The sequence below is a fragment of the Tenebrio molitor genome, chromosome X, assembly GCF_963966145.1.
Source record: "Tenebrio molitor chromosome X, icTenMoli1.1, whole genome shotgun sequence".
NCBI lineage: Eukaryota > Metazoa > Arthropoda > Insecta > Coleoptera > Tenebrionidae > Tenebrio > Tenebrio molitor.
The window spans coordinates 9,751,299-9,766,124 of NC_091055.1; the positions used below are offsets into that span (position 1 = coordinate 9,751,299).

Below are 14,826 nucleotides of genomic sequence, written 5' to 3' on the forward strand. Positions count from 1 at the left end.
CAAATGGAATTTGTCGCTTATTCACGACCAAATGGATTTTAATTAAATTTTAGTTATTGTGCATCATTCAAAAATCATTGCTTACATAGATACGTACACATTTTGAATGCAGTGACTTACATAATGTACCAAGTAATGGAAGAGTTTAAATGCAAACCTTATGATCTAAGTACAACGCAGTTCCGATGTTATTACTAACGAAATTAAAAAAAAAAGTTGATATAATAATTATTTCTTTGTAAATTGGGCGGTGAATTGAAGTTCTCTTGCGACGTTTGGTGAGAGCGAATTATTAGAAAAAATTCAAGTGTAGACGGATTTTTATTTTTGGACTTGCACAATCTCGCTCCTTGTAAAGATAATGAATGTGCAGTCACTATGTGCACTTCTCGTTCCTTTCTAACGTTCTCGGGGTTAAGAAGTGAAGTCGAAAGACACGTATGTGAACGGTACGATCCGCCGATAAAATATGTGTTATGTCTCGTATAAATAAAATTGGGTGCAGTTGAATTAAAGTATTAATTAATAATAAATCAGTGTAGCTTTCTCATTCGACGAAACAAAAACTACAAATCACGCGCTTTCGCAAGATCGCCTTATGCTCAATACAATAAATAACAAAACCGTTCGATCGATAACCATAATGGTTATTAATAATATCGAAAGGCACACGTTTTCGGCATTTTGTTTAATTCCACATTCCATAAAAAAAGACATGGACGTCGTTGGAGGAATCCGTCGATATAATTAAAATGGAGAAAAGAGTGCGTCGAACGGTTCGATTGAGACGCTACTTTTAACGGAAACGATAACAGATGAATGGAGTTCGATCGGTCCATAAGCGATCTTTATGTGTTCGATTCGATTTACAATTAATATCCTCCGTTCGTACGAAAAAGGAACGACTCATAATTGTTTCCTATTTTCACTATGAATTATCTTTACCGGATTTAGGTGAAAATACTGCGCAATTTATTTGTCAGGGAGTTGAACGCGAATTTACCGCTCACCTACAAACGTTTCTCTCATAATGGGTACATTTTTCTTCGAAAGCTACATTTTGTGTAGTTAATTCCAGAAATTCTTGGCATCTTGTCAATACAGCGCTCTTTTCTTATTAATGCCACCATTTAACAGATTTATCTAATTGATAAAGTTGGCAGACGCGCTGTAAGTCATCACGTCGTCCGACAACACGAACTATTCAACATTTATCAAAAACACTAACGGATTTATGATTCCAGCAAAATAATATTTGATTACACTTGGTCCTAACAACGTCGTGGATGTGCCTGCGCAACGCCTCCCACGGGACGACACTCACACCCTCCATCCTGCTAAGAAAATTGCGTTGATTTCCGGATTGAATCCGCAAACACGACTCCCGACATTCTCAAATTATTTTTCCGACTGCTCCGCCCCGCCGAATATCGAACCGGAATTTTTTCGAAAGTGGCAAATTTCAATTAAACCGGATTCCGCGCGCGTTTTCTTTCCGACCGTAGCCTTGTTGCGAAAACAAAACGGGGCAGAGTCGAATTTGGAAAAACGCGCACCTGTCCGATCGATTCTCTCTCCATTAATTGATTTAATCCGCGCCTGCAAATCTGGAAAAAGCGAAAGGTTTTCGTTTGAAATTCTTGGGGGATTCGCGTACGGTGCTCCTTGAAATTGAATTTTATTTCGCATTCATGTTAGGTAAATAAATAATGAAGACAACAGCCGAGGGTACTGATTTGTAATTTCAATCGACTTCCTGTACCAACTGCCGATAAGTCAATATTTAATTTTTGAATTGTTGGACGTCGCGTCACGTAGTTCTTTTGTTTTCCGGTGCGTGTGCAGACTGGAAAAACTGTTGTTAATAAGGCGAACAACAATAGAACTGCTCTTAAATATTATGTCTGAATTAACGTAATCGTGTCAGATTCACCGAAATTATCGTATTCTTAATTGCGTTACATTTGCATTCTCGCCATATTATTTATGCTCAGTGGCCTTATTAAATCTTCGGTAATTCATATCCAACGATCTGATTTACATAAAATGTAACTTATGAATTTATAATAGGCAAAACTCCTGCTCACACACTGGAACAATTACCGACAATTTCACTGTTTTTTTTTACGGAATTGCCGTTTTATCAACGCATTCTCAGACACCCTCCTAGGTGGATAAACAGGATATGGTTAAGTGCTCCTGAGACGCTGTCAAAAACGCATCCAATTCGAATTTACTGCCGAGTAAAAATAACAATCTGAGTGCTCTTATTTTGAATCTGATTCGAACATATTAAAAAAGTGAGATGGTTCGATCGCAAATATCGTACGTTCGAGATCGAACTAATTAGTCACTTGCTCGGGTCCGTTCTGCAACGATTGGGTAATTAATTACGTGCGACTAATTTAATTCAGAAGAAAACACGTCGATACAATAACATATCGGCCGGGTTCGATACGGGTTCGGTTGTTTTCCATTATATCACACCCTGCGAGCTTTTATGCCTTTTAATTACATCAAGATCGTTAAGCGATTAATCCGTTTGTTTTCGTACGAATTTAATAGAGACGTTCCGGGAACAATCAACACTATTTTGTTTTCCACCAACACCGAAAGATCACTTATCTTTAATTAGTCACTTACTAATTATTTAAATATTTATGACACTTGCCGCATTAACCAAACATTTGCTCGCGCGTATTTCCTCCCCTCGTTACGCACCATTTCAAACAAAGTCTCTCACTCTCGCATGTTATCTTAATTTATACGCTCGGAATTCTCAAGAATTATTAACATACCGCGGTCGGTTTGGCCCCACCTCGAAATGACAAAAATTATAAGTGGACGAAAATTTGAAAAATTCGAAATCGACAGGTGGACAAGAATGCATTTCTCAGAAAGTGCAAATAATTTAGGTTATTGGCACCGCGTAAAATACACTCCCCACAACAATTATCGCATAACATAAATGTTTATACGTGTAAAATTTGAACTTGAACTTAATTTTTTTTCTGTGTTATCCTTCCGAGAATGAAATTGTATAAAATCCATATTGCACATCATAAGGAGTTACAGTCATTGATTAATTCACTCTAAAGTATGGTAGTAAACGAGATGGTTCTGCAATGTCTTGCATACAGTCAACAAAAATTAACACAAGCAGTGCAAAAATCAATTATCATTCCAATATAGGATTGAAATCTTTTTAAAGTTTAAATTTAGTCGATTTATACGAAATATTTGCAGACCATTTGCTATATACTTAAAAAACAAAGTCATGCGATAATTGTTTTGCGGTGTGTATTATTTTCATCTATTTCAGAATACACAAATATGCTTCTAGGTGTCGATACGATATTTAGTTTGAAAATTGAAAAACTGGGAGAGGTTAACAGAAGTATGTACATTATTTTGGAATAGGGTTGACCAATTCTCTATTTCTTTGAAATATCTTTTCAATTTTGTGTAATTCTCGTCTTTCATAAATAGTGTCCCACTAGATTTCTGTAGGGTTTAAATCAGGTGTTTGTGAAGTCCAACTCATAAAACTTTTCTCTTGGTACAGTTATACAGTATGTCACACTTAATCTGAAGACAGCTTGATGTTTTCGTTATTTTTAGGAATAGAAATTTAAATTTTGCACACTCGTAAAATTTCATGAGGTGCAACTCAACTCAACTGTAAGTTTATGACTTAGCCGACTGCGACCTCATAAATAGAGCCAATTCTCGATATTTTTGTTCGGGATGGAGATATCAAAAGACGTTATCAGAAAAAGTTGTTCGCAATACAATTTTCACCTCAGCGTATACCGAATTTCAACATAAAATTCGAATTATAATTTTTTAAATGAAGTTACAGTGCGAGTTTTAATTTTCAATTTTGAATAGAGTGCGTAGAAAGGGAAAAACTTGAATTTCACTTCAAAGTTAGCGTTGAAGAGTTGATTGTGAACGCACCATTCATCAGTCTGCAGAGTAAAAACACAAACAACGCACAAAGTGAGGTTAGATTTAAACAGCTGATACGTGATCTCTGATCTGTAATCCGTGGTGCATTCACAATCGACTCTTCAACACCCACTTTGAGGTGAAATTTTGGGAAAATAGGCCACTATGATTTCAAGAATGGGTGCTTTTTAAAAAAATTTAAATGGAATTTATATTACTCGAGTTACTTCAAAGAACAATAAAATAATGTATTAGGCTGTTAAACTACAGTAAAACGTCAAAGCTGTGTGGACAGGACAAAATCGTTAATTGTTTGATGACAATGTATTCACAAGTGACAAAATTCGTCATCAATTTCATCAAAATATGCAGCAACTGTTAGCTTTGGCAGATAAGCAAACTTCCTTTTCATTTCATCATAATATTCATAATAATGTTTTCAAGAAAAACGTTAAAATAAAAAAGTGTGCAGTGGAAGATTAATTTTTAAAACAATTTAACGGTTCTTAGAATGGTCGTGATGTCTTCACATTACGAAGAAATTTCTAGGTTAACAAACATCTTGGTAAAAACTATTGTCGACATTTTTATTTCATTATTACAAATGTAAAGTGTTAAATATGAAAATTTTACAACGACCATTGAAAAACCAACCAAAAACTCGTCAAAACCTTTTTTCAACGAGCACTTTATTCTAAATTACCCAGCGCATAAAATTTCTTCTTTGAGTCAATTTTGACAATTTTTAATTAACAAATTGGATCATTCTTTTGCCAAAATTGTCGTTGGTTTGTTTGTTTTTTCAATTCTTCGTGACTCTTCACCCGATTTTTTTCCACCTTTTAACGTGTTCTTAGATTGAAGTTGAGTCTTAACAATCTGTCGAAAGTATAGTCCTTTTTCGTGACAACGACCAAATAATCCACCCTTCTCTAATCTTATTGTTCTTGAAGGTTTTCCCACGGCCTCTACTCTTCCAATTTTCTAAGAATCCGAGTTGCCGTCACTCTTTGCTAATCTTTGCTCATCTTTTTCTTGAAGGAGGCGAGACCGATTGACACGAAACCTCTTCAAAATCTGAAAAATTATGATTCACCGAAGTGCACACTTCTCAAAGTCCTTTCCTGACTCGTTACTCTATAGCGACTCATTTCTTGAATAGTAATTCAAAAAAGTAGTCTTGTTTCTCGATTTAAAAGTATGTAATCTGCTGAGGAAGTGGAGTCACATTCTGTGGCGTAGACGTAACGTGCAGAACAAAATAACTTTGAAGTTTTTGCGTCAGGAAACTGATACGATTTTGTCCATTGGTGCGAATGTGACACCTGATAAAGTCGTTACTCGACCGACATGTGTGGGGTAACGAGATTTTGCTTCATTAGCGATCACTTGGTGAAATCAGTGTCCTATGAAACGGCCACCGCTTGCAATTCCATATAAGCTGACGCACTCCGAGATTAGACTACACTTGCACCTCGAGCACAATACGACCGACCACGTCCTGTAAAAAAAAAAATCTAAATCCGCAACACGATCCTTTATCGCCGGTTGGAAAGGTGTCGCAGATAGAGGGAGCAATTTTTCCATATCGTGGAATTTGCGAGACGCTGCATTGTGCCTCCCAGTGCCCCCCCCCGTCACAAATTCAACATACCTGAAATTACAAGTTGTGACAATTTCCAAGATACATGAGCTCCAAATTTGATCATAAAAAATAGTGACAAGGAAGGCAATGCCCTAACAATTTCTCATATAAGACGTGCTTTCAGAGAACATCGTAAAAATTTAAGTGAGGTAATAAAACGTAGCTTTCACGTCAACTTTTATAAAATTCTTGTTCTCTTCTTGTAAGTTACACATTCATCACTTAATCATTTATTAAATTTATTCGTTTTATTCTATTCGCAGTCGGATTTATCGTCGGGGCGTTCGGTACGATCAAAAAGTTGGTAGATTACGTTAAGAGGCGCACCACAAGGATCCGTCAATAATCCCTTGATGCTCGACCAGACTAGTTGATTAGTTAAATTGTCAAAGTTAACTTATGAAGTTGAGATTTCCGCTTGGGAGTATGTTTAAGGGGTGTGTAACGTGTATAAAACAGTGTATTACACAACGTCGAAGTTGTTAAATACAAAAGAACGAGGACGGCGATGCGGTAAAAGCGGCCAACCAACTTAAGTCGAAGCCTTGGCCGAGGAATGCCGCTCACAACAGGTAATTACTGAACTAGATGCACACAATGTGTGAACTAACTCAGTTCTGTTCAGGTCTTTTATTAAGAAAATTTCTAAAGACAAAATCCCACACAAAGAATACTCTAAGCAGGCATTTTTTTTATCTGATAATTTATTAAATTCATCGGTGAATGGGGCGACGATGCATTGATTTACTGCCCCGAAAAATGACATTACGCCTATTAAGAAAGATTTTTTCATCGCCATATGCCACAATAAATGTGTCAACGTGGAATGAGATGTGAGCGACTCCCTGAATGACTGGTCCTTCTATTAAACATCGCACAATAGCGTTTTAATTGATCAAGTGGTTGTAAAACGGCACAATGAGCCCGTGGAGAAAATAATCAATCGCGGTATTGTTCTAATTCTTTGCGTAATCCTCACTCCGGGAGGGAAAGATGAGTGACGATCGCGTGTCCGGAAAAAAATTACCCCCACGACATCGTTTCAATTAATTTGGCATTTCGAAATTTGATTTCCCCAAATCTGGTGGTAACCTAGAGTCCGGCGAGATTTTCTCGTGGCTGTAATTTGGTTAGCAGCCGCACCTACAATATTGGATTTGTACAGATAAACCGTTTCGACCTTGTGGGACCTCGTCACCCACCACCGTGATAGACAATTCAGATTTCAACATTTGCCTCCCACGCGGGAGGGATCAAACAATATCGACAACGTTTCGACATTATCGCGCTGACATCCCGAAGGCGAACTCGGATACGATTTTCCCGCGAAAATATTATTTATAGAGTCGAGAGGAATTCGACGATCCTGAGGAACTGGGAGAAACTCGGTTTTCGAGGTGGTCACGTATGCACCTATTAGCAAGTGCAGAGAGAGAGCGAGCCGAGAGCCTCCATCTTGTCCTGGCGAGACCTCACTTCAACTAAAAGGAGAGTAAAACAGTGTAATTAGCCATTCAGAATTGAATAAAGCGGACTTTCTGCACTTACTCGAAGTCGAGTGCCCACTCGAAAAGAATGGAATTTGAAATAGTTTGCTTGCAAAGCCACTTCGCAACTTATTCTAATTCCCACCACATGTGTGCTCCATCGGTTTTTCCCCCCTAATGAAAATTTACTTACTGGCTAAACGCGCCTCTGTCCCGTTTTAATGGCATTTTAATGACGATTGCTCGACAAACACTACCTTTTACCCACTTTCGCCCCGCTCAAATAAATTCGCAATAAATATGAATAAATCGACGATTAAGGAAACTATACGTTTTAATTATATTTATCTTAAATTATGCGTTTTTAAATTTATCATTCCGATAAGCCGAACTGGGAAAACCACTTTAATATTTAAAATTGTTTCTGGTCGGACGATAATGCATAGAACCGTCGTTTATTAAACGATAATTATTTATAAAGATGATTCATGATTTCACAAATTATCAAAACACTCGATGGGTGGCGGCGAATTATAAAAGTCGCCACTCGGGTCACCGTCCAAGATAAAGCCAGGGTTATCGAGCCGCCCCCGATTACAATACCGTCAATATTATTATTGCTTCCTTTTTAAAACAATCGATTCATGTTTACAACGGACTCTCCCTCCGAGAAATTGTTTCTCGTCCAAAACCACCTAATGCATTCGTTATTTCACTGCAGCAACCTACATCTCCATTATTTAGTGGTAATTAGTGAGTGCAATTAGGCGCATTTAAAAATTCAACGGCCACGCTAGTTTCGCAAGACAAGTGGTCGTCATCAGGGTGTCGGATTAATATTGGGCGGCGACGTTTCAACCCCACCACCAACACGAACGAATTTAAACATCCCTCGCCTCGATAAAGTCGACTTTGAAGGTAAATTGACAAGTGTCGAGATGGAGGAGATAAAAGTAATTTATTTGGTAGCGGCCAGGTTTCGATATAATTTCTTGAACAATCGTAACGCGGTCGAGTAAATTGCTCGTAAACCGATAATAACAAACTGAATATTATGTTTTAATTAAACTGTGTTATCGTTTTCTCGTCAGCTTTCAAATTTATTAAATTGAATTTTGATGAAAACAAACAATTATGTCGCAATCCCTTTTTATCATCTGCTCCTGGACTGGTGTAAACTCTTGGCGGGAAGCAATCTGGAGGTGGTCTTTGTTGGTTTTTCCCCGAGTCTCGGACGTGGTGCTGTCCCCTTTCGAAAATTTCCATCTGAATTCGCTTTTATTTTTAGACAGAGGCAGTACACGTCATCGCCGTTGCATTCTCATAATTGTTTCCTTAATGACTAAGAGGTAAATGTTGCAAACACCTGATCGAGCAGATCTGTGCACATATCATACGTTAATGCGAAAAACATGTCAAGGATCGTTAGTAACTCGTCGTAATTTTAGCTCGACCTTTCGCAAAAGAAAAATCACTCCACTCCACACATTATTATATTCTGAATGATCCCACCGGTTACGTAAACGCATAACACGTTACGTGTCCGCAAAGTACAGCAACACGTGAGTTATCACTGCAAGGCCGCGTTTGCGGCGACTGCACGACTAACAAATTCGTTTCCTTTAAATAGATCGGAGGAAATGTGACTCTAACTTTGACATTTTATTTTCAGAAGTGTACCGATACGAGACGGCTTACGCGTGCGAAGGCAAGACGCTCAAAATCGAATGCAAAGAAGGCGAATTGATAAAGCTGATCCGAGCTAATTATGGTCGATTTTCGATAACGATCTGCAACGACCATGGCAACACCGATTGGAGCGTGAACTGCATGTCGCCCAAATCGCTGAGGGTGTTGCATGGGAGGTAAGAATCATCACCACTACTAACGCCATCTCCGGGTCTCCACCCTCGTGACGGATGTCACAAATAAACAATCCGAGAATTAACAGTAAAATTAACTAGGCGAATCAGCATTTGCTTGCTCGGAGAACTCCACGCTCCACTGCCTGATCAAAAGCGTTATACTCATTACCGTTTCCAACAGACGGATAAAAAGTGTAGCGCTTTGACAGCAGCCTAAAAAAGTGTGGCGTTGTTCATTCATACAGATCTCGTGTGTCAAGTCGCTGCATAAAGTCGCGCTCATTGTCAGTACTTCTTGGTCCTCTTGATGATACACTCCAATCGAAGTCTCTCGACATATTCTTCCGTCAATTTTTATTTTATTATACCACTATGTCGCAACCATAAATCTGTACAGGATTAATTGAATGTTTGGCTTTTATAGTGATTCGCAGGCGCCATTTTATGGCGAACAACAAATAAATATTTTTAATTGCGTCTCACTATCGGAATTTTTTTATCTGACTTGATTAATTATTTCGAGCAAGGAAAACGTTTTTATTTACTTTTTTCATCGTGGTGCTGGTTACGACGAAAAAAAACTAGAGCTCCAGGGTACGGTTCGTTCACTTCTAAAAACATTGTTATTATCGTTTTTTGTAAAAATTTGACGTTTCACCATTTTGATGTCTGTATTATGCTAATTGAATTTGATTTTTAATTAATTTGAAACTCGCGACTCACAACTTTCTAGTGAAACTAAATGCCTCTCTCGTTTTTTCTCGACACAAATCAATCCATTTTTGGGAAAAGTGTTGTTTTAATCGCTTCGAACGAGGATTTTTTTCTGTTGAGATGTCGTTTTCTTTCCCGGCCAGGAGATGGAGTCGGTATTTAAGCTTGCTCTGCATTCTTACTAACACTTTTGCGTTCTAACTCCAAATAAAATCCGCCTGGAAGGTGTACAAGAGTGAGATACAGATGGATTTTATTTTGTTTGCTAACGTTAGCACCTACAGTAAATATTTGTGTCATCATTTGACTCGATCGACGTTCAGAACTTACAAAAGAAAATGGAATATGCAGCACTTTTTCCTCGATACGTTTTATAATAGATTTTGAACAGAAGCAACGAAAAGACCGTCACGACGACCGTTCCAGTCCAACTCGACACATTTCTGTTGATGTTTTTAATTTGTAATTTAACTTGTTAACATTTGTTACGTGTACTAACTGAATTCTTTATGTGGTTGTTATTGTCTTGTAAATGTGAATACTAACAATTTAAATGAAATTGCTTACAAATATGAGCAGCGTCTCATTAACTCTGTGTTTTGTGTGCTTCCTCGTGTCTGCCAATATTGTATGTTATTTGGTTTCATATGGGCCAATGTGGGTGTCATATTTATTCATTTACGTCCAGTGAGTCAGCTCATCGCTTTTGACAATGACGTGATTACGTTCAAAGCGGACAAACTTGTGCCTAACAAAGATTTTTCGTTTTTTTTTTTAATGCTGAAACTGTGTTGAATTAACAAATTAATAATGGCATGTTTTGAAGAGTCGGGTTTTGATTTTCTTTTTCAGATGTAATTTAGAAAGAAACTGTACTGTTGAGGTGGACAGTGAGACTTTCGGTGGTGATCCGTGCCCCGGAACGAATAAATATATTGAGGCACAGTATAAATGCGAGGGTAAATTATGAATTTTGTTTATGTGGTGATTTAACAACATACAATATTGTCAGAAACGAGGAAGCATTTAGTTTAATGGTGGTTGTATGTTTAACGGGATGGTTGCCTTAGGTGTACCCATTATCAGAACTGCAGCATCCTAGCGAGCACAAGTATGTTCGGAGATCCTTGTCCTGGCACACACAAATACCTTGAGGCCCATTACCAATGCCTACCTGGTAAGTTAGACCCGACGCATTACTGTTTGTTCGACAAGATTCTACTCGAATTACAACATGCCTCCATAAAATATACCTTATTCGAGTGTTACATCTTAATCTCCATGTCCAGTTTTTTACACGGCTGAATTACACGTTTTACAAGATTTCCAAGCAAAATCGCGCCAACTCTTAACAATACACCAGCTAATTCACTCACAAAACGATATGCTTCCTCGATTTCTTACAAAATCACAATGGCACACAATTTTATAGAGAAAAAAATCCAAATCCGATCCGACATTTTCTCGACCGAGACACGAAACCGATCAGGGCGCGCTCTACAAATGATTTACCGTAATTACAGCCTCAAAACATTTTGACAGTCGCTGTAATAAGATCAGATGGTTTTATTTATTCCCCGTGAAGATTTATTTTGTGACAAGTGTTATTTATAGGTTTTTTTTTTTGGTAAATGTAGTGGCGTCATCCGATTGGAGGAAACGCGAGGCGAGCCGTGAATAGGTTCAAAATCTCGATGTGTGGCAACATCTAATTTAGCTGTCAAAATACTTGTCAAAATTGACCATAATTAAAGCAGCGAATCTAAAACGTGTATCATTAATGTAAATTAATTGAAATTATACACTAGAATTGACGAAAATTATAGCAATGAGGCGAGAATTCCCAGAAATTTTTGTTTTGTTCGGGGTTTTTGACAGTTACTGAATCACAATACCGAGTAACAAATCAATCAAAAAGAATTAACCCATCACTTTTTTTTTTGTCCAATGTCCAAACCTAAAATCCGTTTTTGAAAAATCAAGTCGCGAAACTTTTCAGTTTTAATTCGAAAGTTTAAAGTGCACGTCCAGGAACTTGCTAAATCTGCTTTGCGTCGGAAAATCAAAATTTGCGCACGAAAGCTTATTCATTTTTAATTGGGCATTGATTGTGATCCGCTTTCGACTAGACCAATTAATAAATTCCACCAAACGATCCGTCTGTTTTTAGACCATCTAAATCGTTAATTTTGTTTAAATTTAACTCTCTTATTTGCGTAAACTCATTTCGTTTTCGATTCGAACAGGCGTTAGAATTTCCCCCCAAATTTATCGATTTAACTGTGAATAGAATTCATCATTTCGTTTTGCACATTTTTATATGACTTTTCGGCGATATCCATTTGATCAAATTTTCTGCAGCAATAAATTTCTTATCATTCGATGAAAATATCAATTTCATTCAGTCTCGGCGGGAAAAAGTTGTGATGGATGGTAGAACGAATCCATTAAAATTTTTCAAACAATCCTGGTTGAAACATATTTAATAGAAATATTTCTAATCGATTTCATTGATAGTTTTATAAAATTGTGTAACGAGGCTCTTAGAGCAGTTAAGTGTGATCAGGTGAGTAAGAGTGTAAGTACGATTGACTTAAGTCCTCCGTGTGGATTTTAAATGACGAGATGTTTCGTAGCAACGACAACGACTACCACAAGCCGGCCCAGCCCTCCTTGGTTGATAACGTCTCAACCTCCAGTATGGAGCACCGTCAAGCCATCTGCGCGGTCGCCGCCTCCGCCTCCGAAAGTTTCAGCGACACCGCCACCGAGACCTGCCACAACAGCGAGTCCGTCAACAACGACGTCGACTTCACCAAACCCTCCGCCAGTCCTACCGAACGAAGCGGACAAAGAAGACGATGAAGATCAAGAGCCTAACAAGAATTTCCACGAGCCGATCAAGCCCATTCCTGACGAAATAACAACACTGCCGTACACCACTCTGACGCCTAAAAGAATCACTTGTAGGTCTCACCCCACTCTAGTCTTCTCCGCTAACCCGATCTACTTTTAGCCGAAAGTACTTACCCCAACACTTACACCCCTGCAACTAGTCTACTGCCATCCTGGACCAAAGACTCAGAAACAAACGGTCGCTGCGTTTCCAAAACTGTCCGCAGCATCGTCTGGAACTGGACGAAAGTCAACTCGACAGACATCCAACCATGCCCTGGAGGGACCACCGGTTTTGCAAAATGGAAATGCATCGAAACTAATTCTTCTCCGACTTGGTATCCAGCGACTCCGGATTTGAGCCAGTGCCGCTCAGTTTGGTTGACCAGCCTGGAACAAAGAATAATGGCGGGGCGGGACCCTCTAGTGTCCATAACAAACGACCTGGCTCAAGTTACTAGCAGCAAGACTTTGTACGGAGGCGACATGATGATTACTACCAAAATCATACAAAAAATGGCCCAGAAGATGTCTCAAGACATTCAGACGTTCCCAGACACGAGGCAACGTGAAGCTATAGTTACCGAAATGTTGAACGATGTGGTCAAGACTGGGAGCAACTTGTTGGACTCGTCGCAACATCCATCTTGGAGAGATTTGAGCTACAAAGAACAAATGAGAGTCGCAACATCTTTGCTTATAGGTCTGGAAGAAAACGCTTTTCTCCTAGCCGATACGGTCATGAGGAAGAAGACCGTCGATCAAATTGTCAAGAATATAAGTAAGTCTTAACGATATCGGTGATAATGTAGATCCAATGAAACTTGTCTTCCTACTACGTATTTTTCCCAAAACTTCATGGAAGATGAATATCTTCTTTCTTTTGAAATTGTTAATTAATTTGTGACAGACGCGCGGATCATCCATACCTCGCTTCTTCCATACTACACTATTTCCACGCTATTCACAATACATAACGATAAGTGTCAGATTTGATGGTGTCTCGTTTTCAGTGTTGTCTGTGCGCGTCTTGGAGACTAAATCGGTCACCACCGAAGTTTTCCCTTCGGACAACAAATGGTCTGCCAGTAACGACTCCATCGAACTGTCTCAAGGCGCCCTGCAGGAAAACAGCGACGGGGGTCTCGTCAGACTGGTGTTCGTGGCGTTCGACCGATTGGAAGAAATCTTGCAGTGGCAGCCTGACTCGTCCGAGACCAACAGAAACGTCACCAGAATGCTGAACAGTAAAGTTATTTCGGCGAGCTTGGGTAAAGGACGTCATATTCAATTAAGGGAGCCGGTCAGACTCACCCTCAGACATTTACAAACGGAAAACGTCAGTAATCCGTCTTGTGTCTTCTGGGATTACAGCTCTAGTGCTTGGTTGGAAGAAGGGTGTCGCGTCGAAGTCACCAACAGATCTCACACTGTGTGTCTGTGCGACCACTTGACCAATTTCGCGATTCTTATGGACGTCCACGCTATACAACTCCCGGTTCCACACCAGATCGCCCTAAGAATCTTCACTTTAGTCGGATGCATAATCTCCGTAGTTTGTCTAATTCTAGCGATAATAACATTTCAGTTATTTCGAGGCCTCAAGGTAACGAACAATTGATCTAGCACGTACCTGGTCTAGACTGTCTCGTTTTCAGAGCGACCGAACAACAATACATTGCAACTTATGTATCTGCCTCTTGATCGCTGAACTAATTTTTTTAATAGGGATAGGCCAGACTGAAAACAAAATTGTGTGTGGAGTTATAGCTGGTTTCTTGCAGTACTTCTTTTTGTGCGCTTTCATCTGGATGTTCTTTGAAGGTAGACGGTTCCACGGCGTGTTTGATGACGTTACAGTTTTGCTTGCGCAGGTTTTCAACTCTATGTAATGTTGATTGAAGTGTTCGAAGCCGAGAAGTCCAGGGTGAAGTGGTACTATTTCTTAGCTTACGGATTACCCCTCGTGATTGTTTTGGTATCGGCGGCCATATACCCACAAGGCTACGGAACCGACCAACACTGCTGGTTAAAGACCAACAACTATTTCATCTACAGTTTCGTCGGACCTGTCATCGTTGTACTATTCGTAAGTGCCGAATTTAGTTAAGTGTTTTCTGGTACTAATTGATCTTGGTTGCAGTTGAATCTTATATTCCTAGCGATGGCAGTTGTGATGATGTGTCGTCACGCAAGCGCTTCTGTCTCTATTAAGAACAAAGAGCACTCGCGTCTCGCCAGTACCAGGTAAAATTCATTAACAAATAGT

General features: G+C 39.0%; 1 protein-coding gene across 11 annotated transcripts in view; it reads left to right on the plus strand.

Annotated features, from left to right (window-relative positions):
* LOC138140334 (latrophilin Cirl-like) overlaps window positions 1-14,826 on the plus strand; it is a 94,247-nt gene that overhangs the window by 75,989 nt on the left and 3,432 nt on the right. For 8 of the 11 annotated variants that reach the window (XR_011162487.1, XR_011162488.1, XM_069061293.1 and 5 more), the window contains 8 exons: window positions 8,756-8,948; window positions 10,733-10,839; window positions 12,299-12,628; window positions 12,679-13,338; window positions 13,571-14,163; window positions 14,216-14,381; window positions 14,432-14,646; window positions 14,701-14,804. Coding sequence is in view for 9 of the 11 variants with exons in the window: in XM_069061293.1 (XP_068917394.1) it covers window positions 8,756-8,948; window positions 10,733-10,839; window positions 12,299-12,628; window positions 12,679-13,338; window positions 13,571-14,163; window positions 14,216-14,381; window positions 14,432-14,646; window positions 14,701-14,804 (2,368 nt within the window). In the remaining 2 variants the exon portion in view is untranslated. Of the gene's footprint in view, window positions 1-8,755; window positions 8,949-10,514; window positions 10,622-10,674; window positions 10,840-12,298; window positions 12,629-12,678; window positions 13,339-13,570; window positions 14,164-14,215; window positions 14,382-14,431; window positions 14,647-14,700; window positions 14,805-14,826 lie in introns of those variants that run through there. The other 3 variants (XM_069061286.1, XM_069061291.1, XM_069061292.1) reach the window with 3 other exon arrangements.